Raw genomic sequence first — 16924 nt, forward strand, 5'->3', positions numbered from 1 at the left:
GTCCAATGAGATAAATCTTTATGTCAATATTGAAAAAATGGAGGAGGTTAAGCACTGAATGTTATCACCTCCTTTTCATTAAAATAATTCCTTCTCTCACCCTTTGTAGCTAACAAAAAAAAAAAAAAAAAAAAAAAATCAGTGAAATCACTGTTCTCATATGCTTGATGTTCATTTCATGTTCCAGCATGCAAAGATATAGCATTTTGATCACAAACATTATTTTTTACTCATGTAAGAACAGTTTGGTTTTGGAAATTCCCAGATCTGCTTTTTGGTATGTTTCCATAGATTCATCTTTCCATCAAAATCTATTCTGGGATTAAATTGGAATTATGTATCCCAATGTTCTCTTGATGTGCCAAGTTTAATCTCTGAATGCAACAACTCTATGCAAAGAAATCTATTTCAAATTTCAGATTAATAAAGACTGTAGATAGTACTCAGATGGCTACTGCTTGTCACAGAGAACAGATTTAACATGAATACTCTAATGATGAGAAGGAATATTTTACAGTGTTAATCTCCTTGTGCAGACAACAAGTACATAGTAACTCCCAGCAACGTAACTCCAAACATATTTTCTATCCAAACATAAGCAAACCAGGAGATGAGCCTTATGTTTATGGCTTTATTAGGAAGACTAATTCTGCTCTCCATCTTAGGCATTCACTAGTTTTTCCAATCACATGTCACATTTAGCATATTTACATACTCATAATTCTTTCTTTCTGGTATACTGCAAAAGGAAAGGGGAATCCTACCTCACCTCTGGCTGCTGCCTTGTCAAAAGGAAATACAAGAATACCAGCTGAGTCATTATCACCTTCTTTACCTGGATATATGAGTCTGAAGTTCTTCCACACGTATGGTCATGTGCTTCATCTGGTCCTTTAGCACAACACAAGTTTCCTCTTTTGAACGTATTTCTTCTTCCTTCTTTTGAATAGTTTCAGTGAATTTCTTCTCCCATGTTTTTGATTCACCTATCACTCTATCCCTGTCATCCTGAAGGGAAGACATGCTCCTGGTGAAGGCTGCAAGCTGGGCTAGTGTTTTGTTTAGGCTGCCTTCCAATTGCTCAGCTTCTTGATCCTTTGTCTTCAAGGAGTCTTGAAGATTGCCAACAGCTGTTTCCATACGGTCTTTCTCCCTCTGCAAAGTTGCCAGCTTTTCTTCCAGGTTTTTAATTTCCTTTGAGTGCTTATCTTTTTCCTGTTCCAGTCTTCTCTCAAAGTCCTCATCTTTTTTCCTAATTTGAATTTTAATATTCTCTTTGTTTGCCTGCAACTCTTCTTTCACTTTGACACTCTCTGCTAGAACCCTTGCTGCCTCACTCTGGGTATCATCCAATACTACTCTGCAGAGAGCAAGCTCTGCTTGGGCTTTCTTGGTGTCTTCAACTGCTTTAGCTAAAGTCTCTTTGGCTGCATCTACCTCTTTCTGAGACTCACTCTGCAGAAATTCCAGAGCTTTAACAGTTCTTTCTAAACTACTGTTCTTTTCCTGGCTTTTAATGCAGTCCTTCTGCAGCTGCTTAATCTCCTGCTGTTTCTGTTTCAGCAGTTCCTGAAGCTCCTTTACATGAGTGCTGTTGTCTGCCCTCCAACTACATTTTAGCTTTTCTACAAACTCCTTTTGCTTTTCTGAACTTTCTTTACTTTTCACCTTTGCCATCTGACATTTCTCCTCCTCAAGTTCATGCATCATTCTCTGCAAACTCTGAAGCTCATGTTTTAGTTGCTCATTTTTGATCTGGAAGTCTGTTGCATCTTGCTGATAGTTTCCAATACTCCCATTAAGTTCTGCCAGCTGATTCATGAGCCTTTCTTCCAAATCATCCTTCTCAGCCTCTAGTGTGTCCTTCAGTTCTGTCATCCTGACAAGGTCATCTTTGGTTTTTTGGACTGTTTGTTCCATCTTTGCTACCGTGTCCTGAAGAGCATTCAATTCATGGACTTTCTCTTCCAGTTGGGTCTCTAAAGCCCTTTTCTCACCTGCTAAAGTCTCAACACACATGCGGATGTCACCCAGCTGTTGCTCTGAAGCCCTCCTATTACCTTCTAGTTCTGTGATTTGCTTTGTGAGCTCAGCTATCTGCTCTATGTAGGTACCAAGATCTTCACAAGGGCTACTACCTTTAAATGCTTTTTGTTCCAGCTCTGCAGTAGGAGACTCTGGTCTAAAACTTATGTCCACTTGGTTTTCAGTCCTCTCCATTGGTGGTGGTGTGGCAACTGCCTGATTTGCTTCTTCCCCTGTTGTCTTCTGAGCAACATACTTGTCTACCAGTTCTCTGCTTTCCTTAAGCTTAGATTCTGTTAACTGCAAATGACACTTTAAGTCTGTGATCTCTTGATTAAGAGACTCCTTTTCAGCCATTACTGTCTCAAGCTGAGTAGAAAGAGACTGGTAATCCCTTCTAGAGCTCTCCAGATCTTCTTTCAGGCTAGTATTTGTAAAGACATCTTCAGTCCTGTGCAGCTCTCCATCTGTAAAACGCATCTCTGCTCTAAGCTTCTCATTCTCCTCCTCTAGTTCCAGGATCTTTTGTTGCTTTGATTTTGCAAATTTCCTCATTTTCTCCTTCATTCCATCAATTTCCTGTCCAGCTTCCTGTAGCTGCTTATCTATGTCCTCTTTTTTTGCTTCAACACTTTTCAGCTTAATGAAAATTTCCTGCTTTTCCTGCCTAACAGTTTCCAAAACACGCTGAATCCGCTCAGCCTCATTACTCACGTTCTCGTATGACTGCAGGAGAGTTTCATATTCTTTCTGAAGCTCCCTGTATTTCTCATGCCACTCAGAACTCTCAGCAGCTTGAAAGCATTTCAAGGATTCGATCTCCTTCTCCAGCTTCTCCTTCTCTAGAACAACCCTATCTAGAGTAAGTGTCAGGTTTTTACAGCATCCATCAAGATTCTGATTTTCTGTAAGTACTTTATCGACTTCTGCAATAAGTTTTTCTCGCTCTTCAGTGAGGCCTGCTAATTTTTCTGTTAAAGTATCTGTTTCTTTAACATGGCCACATATTTGGCTTTCCATATTTGTCAACTTGACACAAAGGTCTTCAATAGTAGTTTTAGCATTAGCCAGCTCCTCTTTTAGAGATTTGCTCTCCTTTAGCGCCTCTTTTCTAGAGATAAGTGCAGCTTGCAACTTTCTCTGCATTTGATTCTTCTGTTTAGCTGCTTCTGCACCATCATCTTGCTTCTCCTGAATTTCAAGCAACTCCGTTTGCAGTCGCTTGCTTTGTTCCTCATGTACCTGAGCTTGAGTTTCCAACTGACTACGTAGTCTCTTGACTGAATTCTCTTTTTCCAGCAACTGTGCCTGCACATTATTGAGAGCTTCACTTTTCTCCCTTAACTGCAAGTTAAGAAACTCCATTTCTTCATCCTTTTGGTGCATAAGTGTTTTCAGGTCTTCCAGACTGCCCTCTCTAGAAATTTTTGCTCGACTCTCCTCCAATTCTGCCTGAAGACTTGCTGCCTTAGCTTCAGCTTGGTCAGAGGTTCTCTTCAGCCCTTCTATCTCCAGAAACAGCTGTGCTATGTGTTCTTGCAAATGAAAGACTAATTCTGATTTGCAAGCAAGTTCACTTTGCATATGGCTAACATTATATTCCAATTCCTCTTTCTCCATCTGCAATTTTTCAAGTTTTTTCTCAGACTCTTCCCCAGAAACATCTGCAACTTGTACAAGCTTGTTATCTGTTGTATTTTCTGCTTCCATGCATGAAGAATCCAACCCACCTTGATTCCCAAGAACACTCTCTGTTGATCCTTTCTGTTCTTGGAGCTGCCTGAGCTGAGCTTGGATGCTCTCCTTCTCTTTGCTTTGCTTATCAAATTGTTCTTGTAGGATGTTGTAATCATCTTTCTGCTGTTTCAGCTGTTCTCTGTGATGCCTGTCTTTTTCTTGAGCCTTTTTTATAGTGTCTTTGCGAGATAACAGGGCTTCCTGAAGTTTTTTTTGAAGTTGTTCTTTTTCTTGTTCAAGAGTTGAAACCCTCTCTTTCAGAGCAGACTTTTGGTTTTCTTCGAGATCTGTAGCTGCTGAACTATTTTTTTCCTTTTCTTCATAATCTTTTGGGCTTTTATTGGTTTCAGTTACTTTGTCAGCAGTTGGCTGACTCTCCATGATTTCATCTCTAATTGAAACAATGTTTGTCTTACCTTGCAAACTTCGCCTCATTTCCTCAATCACTGCCTGCAATTGTGCTTCAGTAGTTTCTTTATCCAGCAGGTCCTTCCGGATGCTCTGCAACTCAGATTCCTTTTCAGAAAGCAGTTGTATTAGATACTCCTCACTGGGCTGGCTTTCAAGTTTCACTTGTCTGCTTATCATGCTTGTCATATTTTCTTCCCCTTCAGCTTCTTGAGCCACTGAGGTTTCCGATTCATGTTCTCTTCTCAATTGTACTAATTCATTCTCCAATTTGCTAACCTTCCTCAGAAGCTCCTTCCTGTTAACAAGTGCTGCTTGCAGCTTCCGCTTTACTTGCTCGTTTTCTTTTTTCAGAAGTTCAAGTTTATTTACTAATACCTCACTTTCTTTATGTGCTGCGTCTGTCTCATACTGCTGCTCAGATGCCTCACATTTCAGGTATATATGTTTTGCTTCAATGTTTTGGTCTTTTTCTTCCTGGGCTTTTAATAATAGACTTGTTTGCTCTTTAAGACTCTTCAGCTCATTTCCTAGAGAAAATTTCTCTTCGTTCAGCAGGACCATTTTCTCAGACATGCTGATACTGATTTCTGTCATCTGTTGGTCTTTCTCCAGTAAGGTTTGTTGCAGGCTCTCTATAGACCTGGTGTGTTCAGCAACAAGCTGTTCTAGCCTTGCTGCTTCGTGTCCCTTTGAGGCTAAGTTTTGGGAAAGCTCTTCTATCTCAGCTGTATTCTTCCTCAAGAGTTGTTCCAGATCAAGTACTTCACATTCCTTCTTCTTGATTTGGCTTCTCAGATCTTTTAGTTGCATGTCCTGGTCAGAAAGCTGAAATTGTGCTTCATCCAAGTCTTTTTGCAAAGCTTCAATTTTTATCTCCTTGGATTTAAATTCATTTTTAAGGCTCTGGATTTGTTCTCTCAGAAGACTGCTTTCACTGTCTGACAGTCTCTGCTTTTCTGAAAGAGCTAAATTTTCCTCAAGTTGCTTCACTTGCTCTTTCAGTTCTGTTATGGTAGAAAGTTCCTTCATCTGACACAGGAGCTGATCATGTTCTTCAGTCAAAACACAAAATGCACTGTCAGAATCCTCTATTTTTTTTCTGTATTCCTCAGCCAACTGGTTTAGCCTATTTATTTCTGCACCTTTTTCTCCTAGATCTTTCTTATAGGATTCTTCTGATTTCTGCAGAATTATTTGCAGTTCTATAATTTGGTTTTGTAACTTTATCAGTTCTTGAGATTCAGAGGTGCCAGGCTCTGGATCTGCTATAGAGACTTCCCGCATTGCCTCCATCTCCCCTCTGCAGGGGACAGTGGTCCCCTGGGGCACTTCCCGAAGACTGATTCTGTCTTCCTGAAGCACACCAATTTGCTGCATTTCTATTTCTCTCAGTAATGAGCTACTGCCCAATTCATTTGGTGTATCCGAAGCCTTTTGCTCTTCCCTCTCAAGAAACCAAATCTGGGAATTATCTTCCAGCTGGTTAGCTGATTCTCCTGTTTGGTTACCTGTAGAAGTTTGGCCATTTGGGCCCTTTAGCTGCCTTTTCAGAAAAGTTATTTCTTCTTGGGCTTCTTTTAGTTCCAGCAGCAAAACTGACAGTTCCTTCTGTTTCTCTGCAGCAAGATATTCTAGAATTCCAGGTGGACAACTTTCCTCAGTAAACTGCTCACTTCCATTGGGAAAGCCATCTGTTCTTGCCTAAAAGAAAATAATAGGTTTCAATTTTCCTTTGAATCCTGGGAAAGGGTCACTTTTGGAAGCATATGCTTTCCACATTTTGTACTGTAAGGATACCCTTTCTTGAGCTGGCTATTGCAATAAACAGTAGCCTCATTAATAACAGGAGGACTCCTCAGGTCATTTCTGTTCATTTCAGTTTCTGAAGTTGCAGCATGAATGATTCTGGCTTTAGGATTAGACCATACATGTAACTTTCTATTCCCTTATTTCCCATTCTCTCTTGATTACAAGATAGTATGATTCTGAAGTGTTTCAGTTCTCCTGCGATTCTCACAAGCCCTCCAGTGTACTTATCCAGCCACATTTTCCTAGGATCCTATCCATAGTCTCTGAATGAGGAGGTTTTGTCCCCTGTTCTATCTGTCCATTTAACATGGCAAAGAAACAGTGTAGAAGCCCATATTCCAGTCTGTGTCCATCTCCAAAGTGACAGCACTAGACAAAGCATCTGGACCAAAGTGCTTGCCTTTTTCCACGTAACGGTCTTAAGGTTTCCTCCCACCCCCAAAAACAGATTACAAAAGAAAAGCAGTCACAAATCCTTCCCAGAAAGCATGGATCAGCAGCCCACAAATAAGTCAACATCTTATGTCTTAAAGGCTGTCTGTTCATCAGTTTGGAGGGCAGAAACAATTTATGGGGAACCATTAAAAGACAGCTATCTCTTAAAGCCTGTTGCAGAGTTGCAACAACCACTTTAAGTTACAGGATGTTAAAAAACCAACTTTGGGGCTTTTAAACTAAATTAAAAGTTTTCATATCCACAGATGCATACAATACTGAGAGGAAGAAAAGTTCCAGACTAAATTTGTACCTCAGGGAGCACCGAAGTGTCATCAAAAGGCTTTTGCACTTCAGAATTCACCAGCTTTCCTGACACACCTAGTGATAAAAGGTACACTTGTCACCATCAGCATAAGGAGTTGCATGTAAAGTCAGCAGGTAAATGGAGAGACAATATACGGGACTGGAGCTTCTCTAGTTTCCAAGGTGAGAAAGAAAAAGAAAAACAACAAAAAAAGTTTGAGCCTATGCATTTTATGCATTGCACCTAGACATCCCCAATAGCTCTGCACATGCAAAACCTCCTGCATTTGCTGCATGCCAACATCCCCTAAGACTACACTATATCTAACCTCTACAGAAGAATGAGGAGGCAAAGAGACAAGTGAACTAGGTAGCAAGTTGTTTTGGTTTGGTTTTGTTTTGGGGTTTGTGGGGGTTTTTTTTGTTTGTTTGTTTGTTTTTTTAATAATTTGGGGGCAGGGGTGGTGGTGGTAATTCCAGACACGAAAAGAAATTTACTAGCTTGCAGAGAGGAACCCAATTCTTCATCTTATCTTAACTCTCTTCAGTGTCTTACACATCAGCCTTTGCATCTACAAACACACTCTCCTTCAAATCCTTCTCTCTTTCTCATCTTAGGAACCACTTCTTTCTTCTCTTCTGATATATCCTACCTGTCCCACATTAGAATGTTCTCTTCTACGTCATGTGCACCCTTTCAATCTCCCGTACATCTTCAGATTCTGACCTCAAAGCTCCTCTTTCCAAATCACCTTAGATTTGACCCTGAGACTTCTCAAATTTGAACAATTTTCTTGTCACATGCCTTATTCTGTGTCCTCACCTGTAGAAGAGCAGTCTACATAAGAGGCTGGAGCTTCCAGAGTCTGCAAGTCTTGCAATTTCACCTCAGATCCAACATTCTTATTCTATTGGTTGAAGAAAAAATACTTGGTTTTGAGCCATGATCTTTGCATTAGAAGACAGCTATCTTAGCTGCCTGCTGCTCTGCCATGCTTTAAGTAAAAACTATCAGTCCAAACTTTAGACACAACTCTGATGCCTAATGAAAAAGTAAAAAAAATAGATTGGTTTTGATGTTAAGCAAGAGACTAAGACATCTCAGCAGATTAGGATATCAATGAATGCAACGATTCTAATAACTTCTTTCCCACCTTGAGATGCTTCCTCTTCTGTCTTCACTGCTTCAAAGGGACTAACTACAGATTCATAACCTTTCACCGAACCACCCAAGCAGAGAAGGTGAGAAGTCATGTGCTTGTCACTGTATGCCTCACTACTCCAGCAGATAAAGAATGTGCAGTCTTCCCAGGAAAGTTACACTAGGCCCTACCACACAGACAAACAAACCACCCCACAACAATCTACTAACTGCTATATGTCTTCCGCTTCTCTGTCAGACAGGACTGAACCTGACTGTTGAAGAAGACGGAACACATCGGAAAGAGAGGAGATTTTGCTATTTCACAGCGGTCCTTTTTGCCCACACACAGATGCTGAATAAAGCCCAGGAAATTGGTTAGTTTGCTGTTGACATCCATACAAGAATTAAGACTTCATCTACTAATGTCTTAAGTCCACTTATAAGTTAACATGCACCTAAAATTAATGCCAATTAATTTCTGGCTAGTTCCCAACACATGTTGTCTGTCACCTCAAGAAACAACTGGCACCATTAGTACTACTGTTGTGGGAAAAGGTTTGAACTAGAGTACAAAGAGACTACAAGTCAGAACTAAGTAAAACGTCTCTAAAAAAAGCTACTTTTTCCCACCCCCAAAAAAGCAAGTAAAAAACCCCCAACCCAACAATTTAAAGACTGAAAACAAAATGAAGTGTTCAGAATTAACATTTTCTGTAGCTACCTAAATGTAACTACAGGGCACTAACGAGTCTCACAATCATAAGGAAACAATCTCCAGCCCCAAGGTCTACTGCACTTTGCCTTTGCAAGCTCCAAGCACTGAAATGGAATGTATGGCATGCATCCAAGTAACTGTCTGTTGGAGAGGAATGAATTAGACAAAACACAGCATCATCTTCTTCCCCCTGCTGGCAGGCTGGAACAGTGTGGAGCAGTCTGGAAAGAGCCCAGACCTTGCTCTAAGCTAACAAACAATTCTACAACAAATTCTTAGTACAGATATACAGAGGCAGTCATCTCCATCACCTTGCTGACCGAGTATGAAGCAAAGCAGCAGGTATCTAATCCTGCACTCTTCTCAGCAATAGACTGACTGCAATTGTACCTGCAGTTGTTCACAGTGGAAGAGTGTAAGGATAGAATCTACTTATCTCCCACCTAACAAAGAGAACACAGCTTCCTCCAGTCAGTCTGCCAGATCTCCATCAGGGCAGGGGGAATGAATAGGGTTGGTTTGAAAGGCATCCTATAATGACAGCTGAGCCTTTGCAATTGTATTTCCTGAGTCTTGCTCCAGTTTAGCCTATGGTTTTGCTGAAGAACTAACTCACAAGAGGCAGAAAATAGCACAAATATGGATCGGGTGGATGAAGGACACAAGAATTCCACACAGCCAGCAAAGGGAAATACAGTCTGATAAGAACACAGTACAAGCAGTATTTGGAAGCTATTTCTGTCTTTCACCATTAATCCAGTTAATAATAACCTTCCAAAGAAGATTATTAAAAAAGACCATAACAGCTTAGCTGTTTTAAGGCCAGTCCTTGACCTATTTTAGTTTTAGCTTATTTCAGCTACTTAATCATTACCTGCTTTACATTTTCTGAGACCACCACAGCTTCCTCCTGAGGCTCATGGAGAACAAGTTGCAAGTGTGGTATTTCTGAAATATTCAAACACAAACAATTTCTTTGAAAATTAAAACTCTATTTTAGAAAGTAACAGGATATTCTTTCAGGAGCTTTAGAGAACAGGGCACATGACTGTTAGTAACACTTATATAGTGGAGATATCTAATATTGTCATTGGATAATGTATTTTTTATTTTTTTAAGAGGCAAACCACCAAAACAACATGCGGTTTTAAGCACCTTTTAGAAAAGAACAATTGTTGTTATACAGACTAAAATTAAAGGACAGTTGATAGTTTCAAGTTTTAAGAAATATTTTATAAAGGAGGGAAAAGAAGGAAATATTATAGCAAAATGTTTCAATTTTCATTTGGATAAAAATGAAATGAGAAATTGTTAAAATTAGAGAAGAATAAAACACTCAAAGGCCACGGTCCAAGTCAAGATTGGTACAAGAATTCAGCTGCTGTTTGACTCAGAATGTTTTTGTAGAATCATAGAATCACTTAGGTTGGAAAAGACCCTTAAGATTACCAAGTCCAACCATTAACCTAACACTGCCAAGTCCACCACTAAGCCATGGCCCCAAGTGCCACATCTACATGTCTTTTAAATGCCTCCAGGCATGGTGACTCAACCACTTCCCTGGGCAGCCTGTGCCAGTGCTTGGCAACCCTTTTGGTAAAGAAATTGTTCCTAATATCCAATCTAAACCTCCCCTGGCACTACTTGAGGCCGTTGCCTCTCATCCTATCGCTTGTTACTTGGGAGAAGAGACTGATCCCCACCTCGCTACAACCTCCTTTCAGGTAGTTGTAGAGAGCGATAAGGTCTCCCCTCAGCTGCCTTTTCGCCACACTAAACAACCCCAGTTCCCTCAACCGCTCCTCATAAGACTTGTGCTCCAGACCCCTCACCAGCTTCGTTGCCCTTCTCTGGACAAGCTCCAGCACCTCAATGTCTCTCTTGTAGTGAGGGGCCCAAAACTGAGGACAGTATTCGAGGTGCGGCCTCACCAGTGCCGAGTACGGGGGGGACGATGACTTCCCTGCTCCTGCTGGCCACACTAATTCTGACACAAGCCAGGATGCCGTTGGCCTTCTTGGCCACCTGGGCACACTGCCTGCTCATACTCAGCCGGCTGTCGACCAGCACCCCCAGGTCCTTTCCCACCGGGCAGCTTGCCAGCCACTCTTCCCCAAGCCTGTAGCATTGCATGGGGTTGTTCTGACCCAAACGCAAGACCCAGCACTCAGCCTTGTTGAATCTCATACAACTGGCCTCGGCCCACCGATCCAGCCTGTCCAGATCCCTCCGGAGAGCCTTCCTACCCTCAAGCAGATCAACAGTCCTGCTGAATTTGGTGTCGTCTGCAGAGTTACTGAAGGTGCACTTGATCCCCTTGTCCAGATCACTGATAAAGATATTAAAGACAACTGGCCCCAATACTGAGCCCTGGGGAACACCACTTGTGACCGGCCACCAACTGGATTTAACCCCATTCACCACAACTCTTTGGGCCCAGCCATCCAGCCAGTTTTTTACCCAGTGAAGAGTACACCTGTCCAAGCCGTGAGCAGCCAGTTTCTCCAGGAGAATGCTGCGGGAGACGGCGTCAAAGGCTTAACTAAAGTCTAGGCAGACAACATCCACAGTCTTTCCCTCATCCACTAAGCGGGTCACCTTGTCGTAGAAGGAGATCAGGTTAGTCAAGCAGGACCTGCCTTTCATAAACCCATGCTGACTGGGCCTGATCACCTGGTTGTCCTGTGTGTGCCGCATGATGGCACTCAAGATGATCTGCTCCGTAACCTTCCCCAGCACTGAGGAAAGGCTGACAGGCCCGTAGTTCCCCAGATTCTCCTTCTGGCCCTTCTTCTAGATGGGCGTCACATTTTGCTAACCTCCAGTCAACTGGGATATCCCCACTTAGCCAGGACTCCTGGTAAACAATTGAAAGTGGCTTGATGAGAACTTCTGCCAGCTCCCTCAGTACCCTTGGGTGGATCCCATTCCGCCCCACAGACGTGTTTGTCCAAGCGGTGCAGCAGGTGGCAGAGTCCACAGTGAAGTTTGGAGAACACAGCACAATGGGGGAAAACAGCTGATAGCCTCACTGGCAGGGCTGCCATTTACAGCAACCTAGACAGGTTAGAAGAGTGGGGCAACAGGAACCTCATGAAATTTAGCAAGGAAAAACGTAAAATTCCACCCCAGGAATGCCGGCTAGGGACCAGCTCTGCAAGAAAGGTTGAAGATGATCTGCTAGACATTAGGCTAAACATCAGCCAGCAAGTATGCCTGGCAGCAAACAAGGTCAACAGCATCCTGGACTGTATGAATAGCAGTCTAGCCAGCAGATCAATCAAAGATATTATCCTCTTCTACTGGGCACTCATTAGACTGCATTTCAAGTACTGCATTCAGTTTTGGACCCCCACTATAGGAAAGACATTGATCATGTGAAGCAAGTTCAGTGGAAGACCACCAAGATGGTCACAGGGCTGGAGCACTTGCCCTGTGTGAAGAGGCTGAGGGAACAAGGCTTTCTTACCCTGGAGAATAGAAGGCTTTGGGGAGACCTAAAAGCAGCCTTCCAACTATGAAGAGGTTATTGAGAAGACAGAGCCAGGCTTTTTACAATGGTGCAAGGCAGGAGGACGAAAGACAACACAAATATACTGAAACAAAATGCGTTCCAACTGGATGTAATGAAAACCTTTTTTTGCCATGAGGACAGTCAAGTGTCATAACAGGCTGCCCAGGGAGGTTGTACAGTCACCGTCATTGGAGGTTTTCAAGACCTGACTGGATAAAGGCTTGAGCAACCCAGTCTGATCTCACAGTTGATCCTGCTTCTAGGAGGAAGCTGCACTAAAATCTGCCTTTAATCCCCTCCAACGTAAATTATCCTGTGACTCATCTCAGTTCTAGCTAATTCTATTAGAGATGATGCCTCAGCCTTTTAGTATAAGAGCCAGTAAAACAACTTATACGTCTGTCTTCCCCAGAAATATAAACCTAACTAGAAGCATTAAAAAACAGCCCCCACTTTTGTGAACGCGTAACTATCAATAATAGATATGAAACATATTTTAATATATATGCAAAATAAAATTCAGGATCAAGTTAAACAGCTCTGTTAGGGATAAGAATTTTTGTACTTTCCAATTCTGAGTATGCAGAGAGAACATAGCATTAACATATGGTATAATGTTTTCTTTTGTGCCCCTTTAAACTCTTTTTTATATACAATCAACTATATAAAATGGTATTTGCTAAGTTAAAAGTATTATGTATTTTGAGGAGGTTCAGATTAATTGTTGTTGTGAATTCTAACATCTGGAAAGCAGTCTGTCCGTTTTCTGTGATAACAGCTTTCCTTTATCAATTCATACCATATTGTAGTCTTTGAACAACGTTTTCTTCCACTAAGTGAACTAGGGAAAGCCTTATATCTAATGTTAAATTACCTGTACATTGACTCTGAAAAGCAATCTCTAGCTCTCAATCCAGATGTTTGCTTTCTTTGAAATTGGCTGAACTTCATAGGCTTTTCCTGATGATGACACAATCACAGAAGCATTTAGGTTGGAAAAGACCCTTCAGATCATCAAGTCCAACTGTTAACCTAATTCTTGTCTATCTCCTTAGTGTAGAGGGCAAAGTAAAAAAAGATAAACCCAAAGGTCTCTTATGTAGCAGGGAGGAGAGACATTCAATCACTCAAAGAGCTGCTTCAAGAGAAGTTTAAGGAATCCACGTGACTAGTAAAGACAGCGGCAGATATAATGGTATAATGTACTGCTAAGCCCATGAAAATTAAAAGACCGTACAAAGATTTCAAAAGTGCTTATATTTTAGAAAATGATAGTTAATTAGTTTGGAAGCATTTGTTGAGGTCTGCTTAACAAATCAAAATACAAGGTAACTATATGTAAATCCTTATTTCATTCTACTCAAGTTAGGATTGGAGTACTGTGGGCAGTTTTAGGCATCACACTTTAAATAAGACCGACAAATTAGAAAGTCATCAGGAGATCAAGAGTATAAAAGTATTTAGAACTGTCCTGGTTTCAGCTGGGATAGACTTAATTTTCTTTCTAGTAGCTGCTATAGTGTCATGTTTTGGATTTAGTATGAGAAGAATGTGGATAACACACCGATGGTTTCAGTTGTTGCTGAGTAGTGTTTATACTAAGTCAAGGATTTTTCAGCTTCTCATGCCCAGCCAGCAAGAAGACTGGAGGGGTACAAGAAGTTGGGAGGGGACACAGCCAGGACAGCTGACCCAAACTGGCCAAAGGGATATTCCATACCACATGACATCATGCCCAGTATATAAACTGGGGAGAGTTGGCCTGGGGGGAGATCGCTGTTCGGGAACTAAGTGGGCATCGGTTGGTGAGTGGTGAGCAATTGCATTGTGCATCACTTGTTTTGTATATTCCAATCCTTTTATTATTATTATTGTCATTTTATTATTGCTATTATTATCATTATTATTTTCTTCCTTTCTATCCTATTAAACTGTTGTTATCTCAACCCACGAGCTTTACCTCTTTTTTCTGATTCTCTCCCCCATCCCACTGGGTGGGGGGGAAGTGAGTGAGTGGCTGCGTGGTGCTTAGTTCCCAGCTGGGGTTAAATCATTACAAGAACCTACAGAGGAGGTTTGAAAGATGATGATTTTTTTTTTGGTGCTTTTTTTTTTTTTTTTTTTAAGAAATTACATCTCCCAGTGTTTAAAATGTTAAAAAATGTCAGTAACCAAGTGTTCAACACATGTACTGGAAACAGAATTGCAACAAAAAAAGCTTGTTTTGAAGTAAACATTCAGGTAAACGTGCATTGGGAAAGACCTTTTAAGTAACGTGACAGCGAAGCTCTAAAAGTCACTGCATTTTTCAGGTGGAATTCCTTTCAGTGGAAGAAGGACCTGCTTTTTAAGAAAGCTGATGAAAGCCTCCCAGGTACATTTTGGATATACTCAATCTTAACTCAGGGCATGATATCAGATTAAAAGCTGGACTTCTGTAAGGCCTTTGATATGGTACCCCCAAAATTCTTACCACTAAATTGCAGGGATACAGGTTTGACGGATGGATTGTTAGATGGATAGGGAGCTGGCTGGATGGCTGTGTGCACAGTTACAGTCAATGGCTCAATGTCCAAGTGGAAACCAGTAACGAGTGGTGTCCCTCAAGGGTCCATACTGGGACCAATACTATTTACTATCTTCATTCGCAACATAGACAGTGGGATTGAGTGCAGCCTCAACAGGCTTGCAGATGACACCACACGGAGTGGTGCAGTTGATTTGCTAGAGGGATGCCATCCAGGGGGACCTTGACAGGCTTGAGAGGTGGGCCCGTGCAGACCTCATGAAGTTAAACAAGGCCAAGTGCAAGGTCCTGCACATGGGTCAGGGCAATCCCAAGCACAAATACAGGCTGGGTGATGAGTGGATTGATAGCAGCCCTGTGGGGAAAGACTTGGGGGTATTGGTGGATGAAAAACTGAATATGAGCCAGCAATGTGTGCTCACAGCCCAGAAAGCCAACCGTATCCTGGGCTGCATCACAAGAAGAGTGGCCAGCAGGCCGAGGGAGGTGATTCTTCCCCTCTACTCTGCTCTTGTGAGACCCCACCTGGAGTACTGCGTTAAGCTCTGGGGCCCCCAACATAAGAAGGACATGGACCTGTTGGAGCGAGTCCAGAGGAGGGCCATGAAGATAATCAGAGGGCTGGAACACCTCCCTGACGAAGACAGGCTGAGAGAGCTGGGGTTGTTCAGCCTGGAGAAGAGAAGGCTCTGGGGAGACCTTATTGCAGCCTCCGAGTACCTAAAGGGGGTCTACAAGAAAGGTGCAGAGGGACTTTTTACAAGGGCATGTAGTGACAGGACAAGGGGTAAGGGCTTTAAACAAGTGCAAGGTCCTGCACCTGGGTTGGGGCAATCCCCAGTAGCAATACAGACTAGGGGGTGAATGGATCGAAAGCCAACCTGCAGAGAAGGACTTGGGGATACTGATAAACACAGAATTGGACAGGAGCTGGCAATGTGCGCTTGCAGCCCAGAAAGTCAATCATATCCTGGGCTGCATCAAAAGAAGTGTGGGCAGCAGGTCGAGGGAGACGATTCTTGCCCTCTACTTTGCTCTTGTCAGACCCCACCTGGAGTACTGTGTCCAGTTCTGGGGTCCCCCAGTACAAGACAGACATGGATCTGTTAGAGTGAGTCCAGAGGAGGGCCACAAAAATGTTCAGAGGGCTAGAACACCTCTCCAATGAAGAAAGGCTGAGAGAGTAGGGGTTGGTCAGCCTGGAGAAGAGAAGGCTTCAGGGAGGCCTTACTGCAGCCTTTCAAGAGGGCTTCTTCTCTTTGGGTTGCCCAGAGAAGTTGTAGATGCTCCATCCCTGGAAATGTTCAAGGTCAGGTGGGATGGGGCTCTGAGCAACCTGATCTAGTGAAGGATGTCCCTGCCCAGGGCAGGGGTGTTGGACTAGATGATCTTTGAAAGTCCCTTCCAACCCAAACCATTCTATAAGTCTAAATGATGTCTTGAAGTCCATTAAAGACCTGCATTTCTGAGTTCATGGGGAAAAAAAAAAAAGAGAAGGGAGATGTTCTAGGACTGCAGGAATCTGGTTTATTGGTGATTATTCCCCCACCAGTATTCTTACGAAGAGGGTATACCTCTGAATGATGGGAAGCAAAAGGAATCTTATTTCCGCAAAAATCAAGACAGCCTATTGCCATAGCGCACCATACCCTAAAGTCAAAAAATGTGGGAACCCTCTTTTTATACTATAATTCTGATAGAGTGGTGATATTACTGCTACCAGTCTACATGCCTAGACACTCAAAACCAAATTAATTGTCTTTTTTTTTAATGTGGCATATGTACGGGCCCTTTACTGTTTCAGCAAAAGCTATCAAAAATAATGCCTCCAGAAGCACCACCTGCAGATTGTCAGCATTTTGTATCAGGGAGGAGCTACTACTTCAGTTATATCCTATTTTCTACAATCTAAGAATGTGCAAGTGCACAGTGTCCTGGAATACAAAATTTATTCTACCATCCTTAAGCATAACCAACATTAATGGAACAAAAAATCCAATAAACCAAAACTATTCTTTAAACTTAATATGCCCTATCACAATGAAACTAACCTTGGCACCCTTTTCTAGAAAAGCCTGCAATCCCATATCACCATCCTCGCCTTCACCCTAGCTTTTTCATGTCTTCCCCACATTCTTTGCACCTATCACTATGGATCATACACGCAGGAACATGAAGCAAGTGAACCATGCAGGTAACAAGTTCTGCCCATTCTGTCTCATGGCCTAAACACCAACCATTGCTTCATATCACAAGACAACACCATGCAGGCAGGCCTATGATGCACAGCCCAGTCTTTCT

The 16924-nt window shown here is 42.2% G+C and overlaps 1 protein-coding gene across 3 annotated transcripts in view; it reads right to left on the bottom strand.

Moving 5' to 3' along the window:
* The window catches only part of GOLGB1 (golgin B1), a 51800-nt gene that overhangs the window by 16388 nt on the left and 18488 nt on the right, over positions 1-16924 (bottom strand). For 2 of the 3 annotated variants that reach the window (XM_069801372.1, XM_069801373.1), the window contains exons 12-15: positions 9457-9530; positions 7547-7631; positions 6731-6798; positions 836-5874 (exon numbers count right to left, since the gene is read on the bottom strand). In XM_069801372.1, the coding sequence (XP_069657473.1) occupies positions 836-5874; positions 6731-6798; positions 7547-7631; positions 9457-9530 (5266 nt within the window). The remainder of the gene's footprint in view (positions 1-835; positions 5875-6730; positions 6799-7546; positions 7632-9456; positions 9531-16924) is intronic. The other variant, XM_069801374.1, reaches the window with a different exon arrangement.

This window comes from Haliaeetus albicilla, chromosome 14, assembly GCF_947461875.1.
Source record: "Haliaeetus albicilla chromosome 14, bHalAlb1.1, whole genome shotgun sequence".
Taxonomy (NCBI): Eukaryota; Metazoa; Chordata; class Aves; order Accipitriformes; family Accipitridae; genus Haliaeetus; species Haliaeetus albicilla.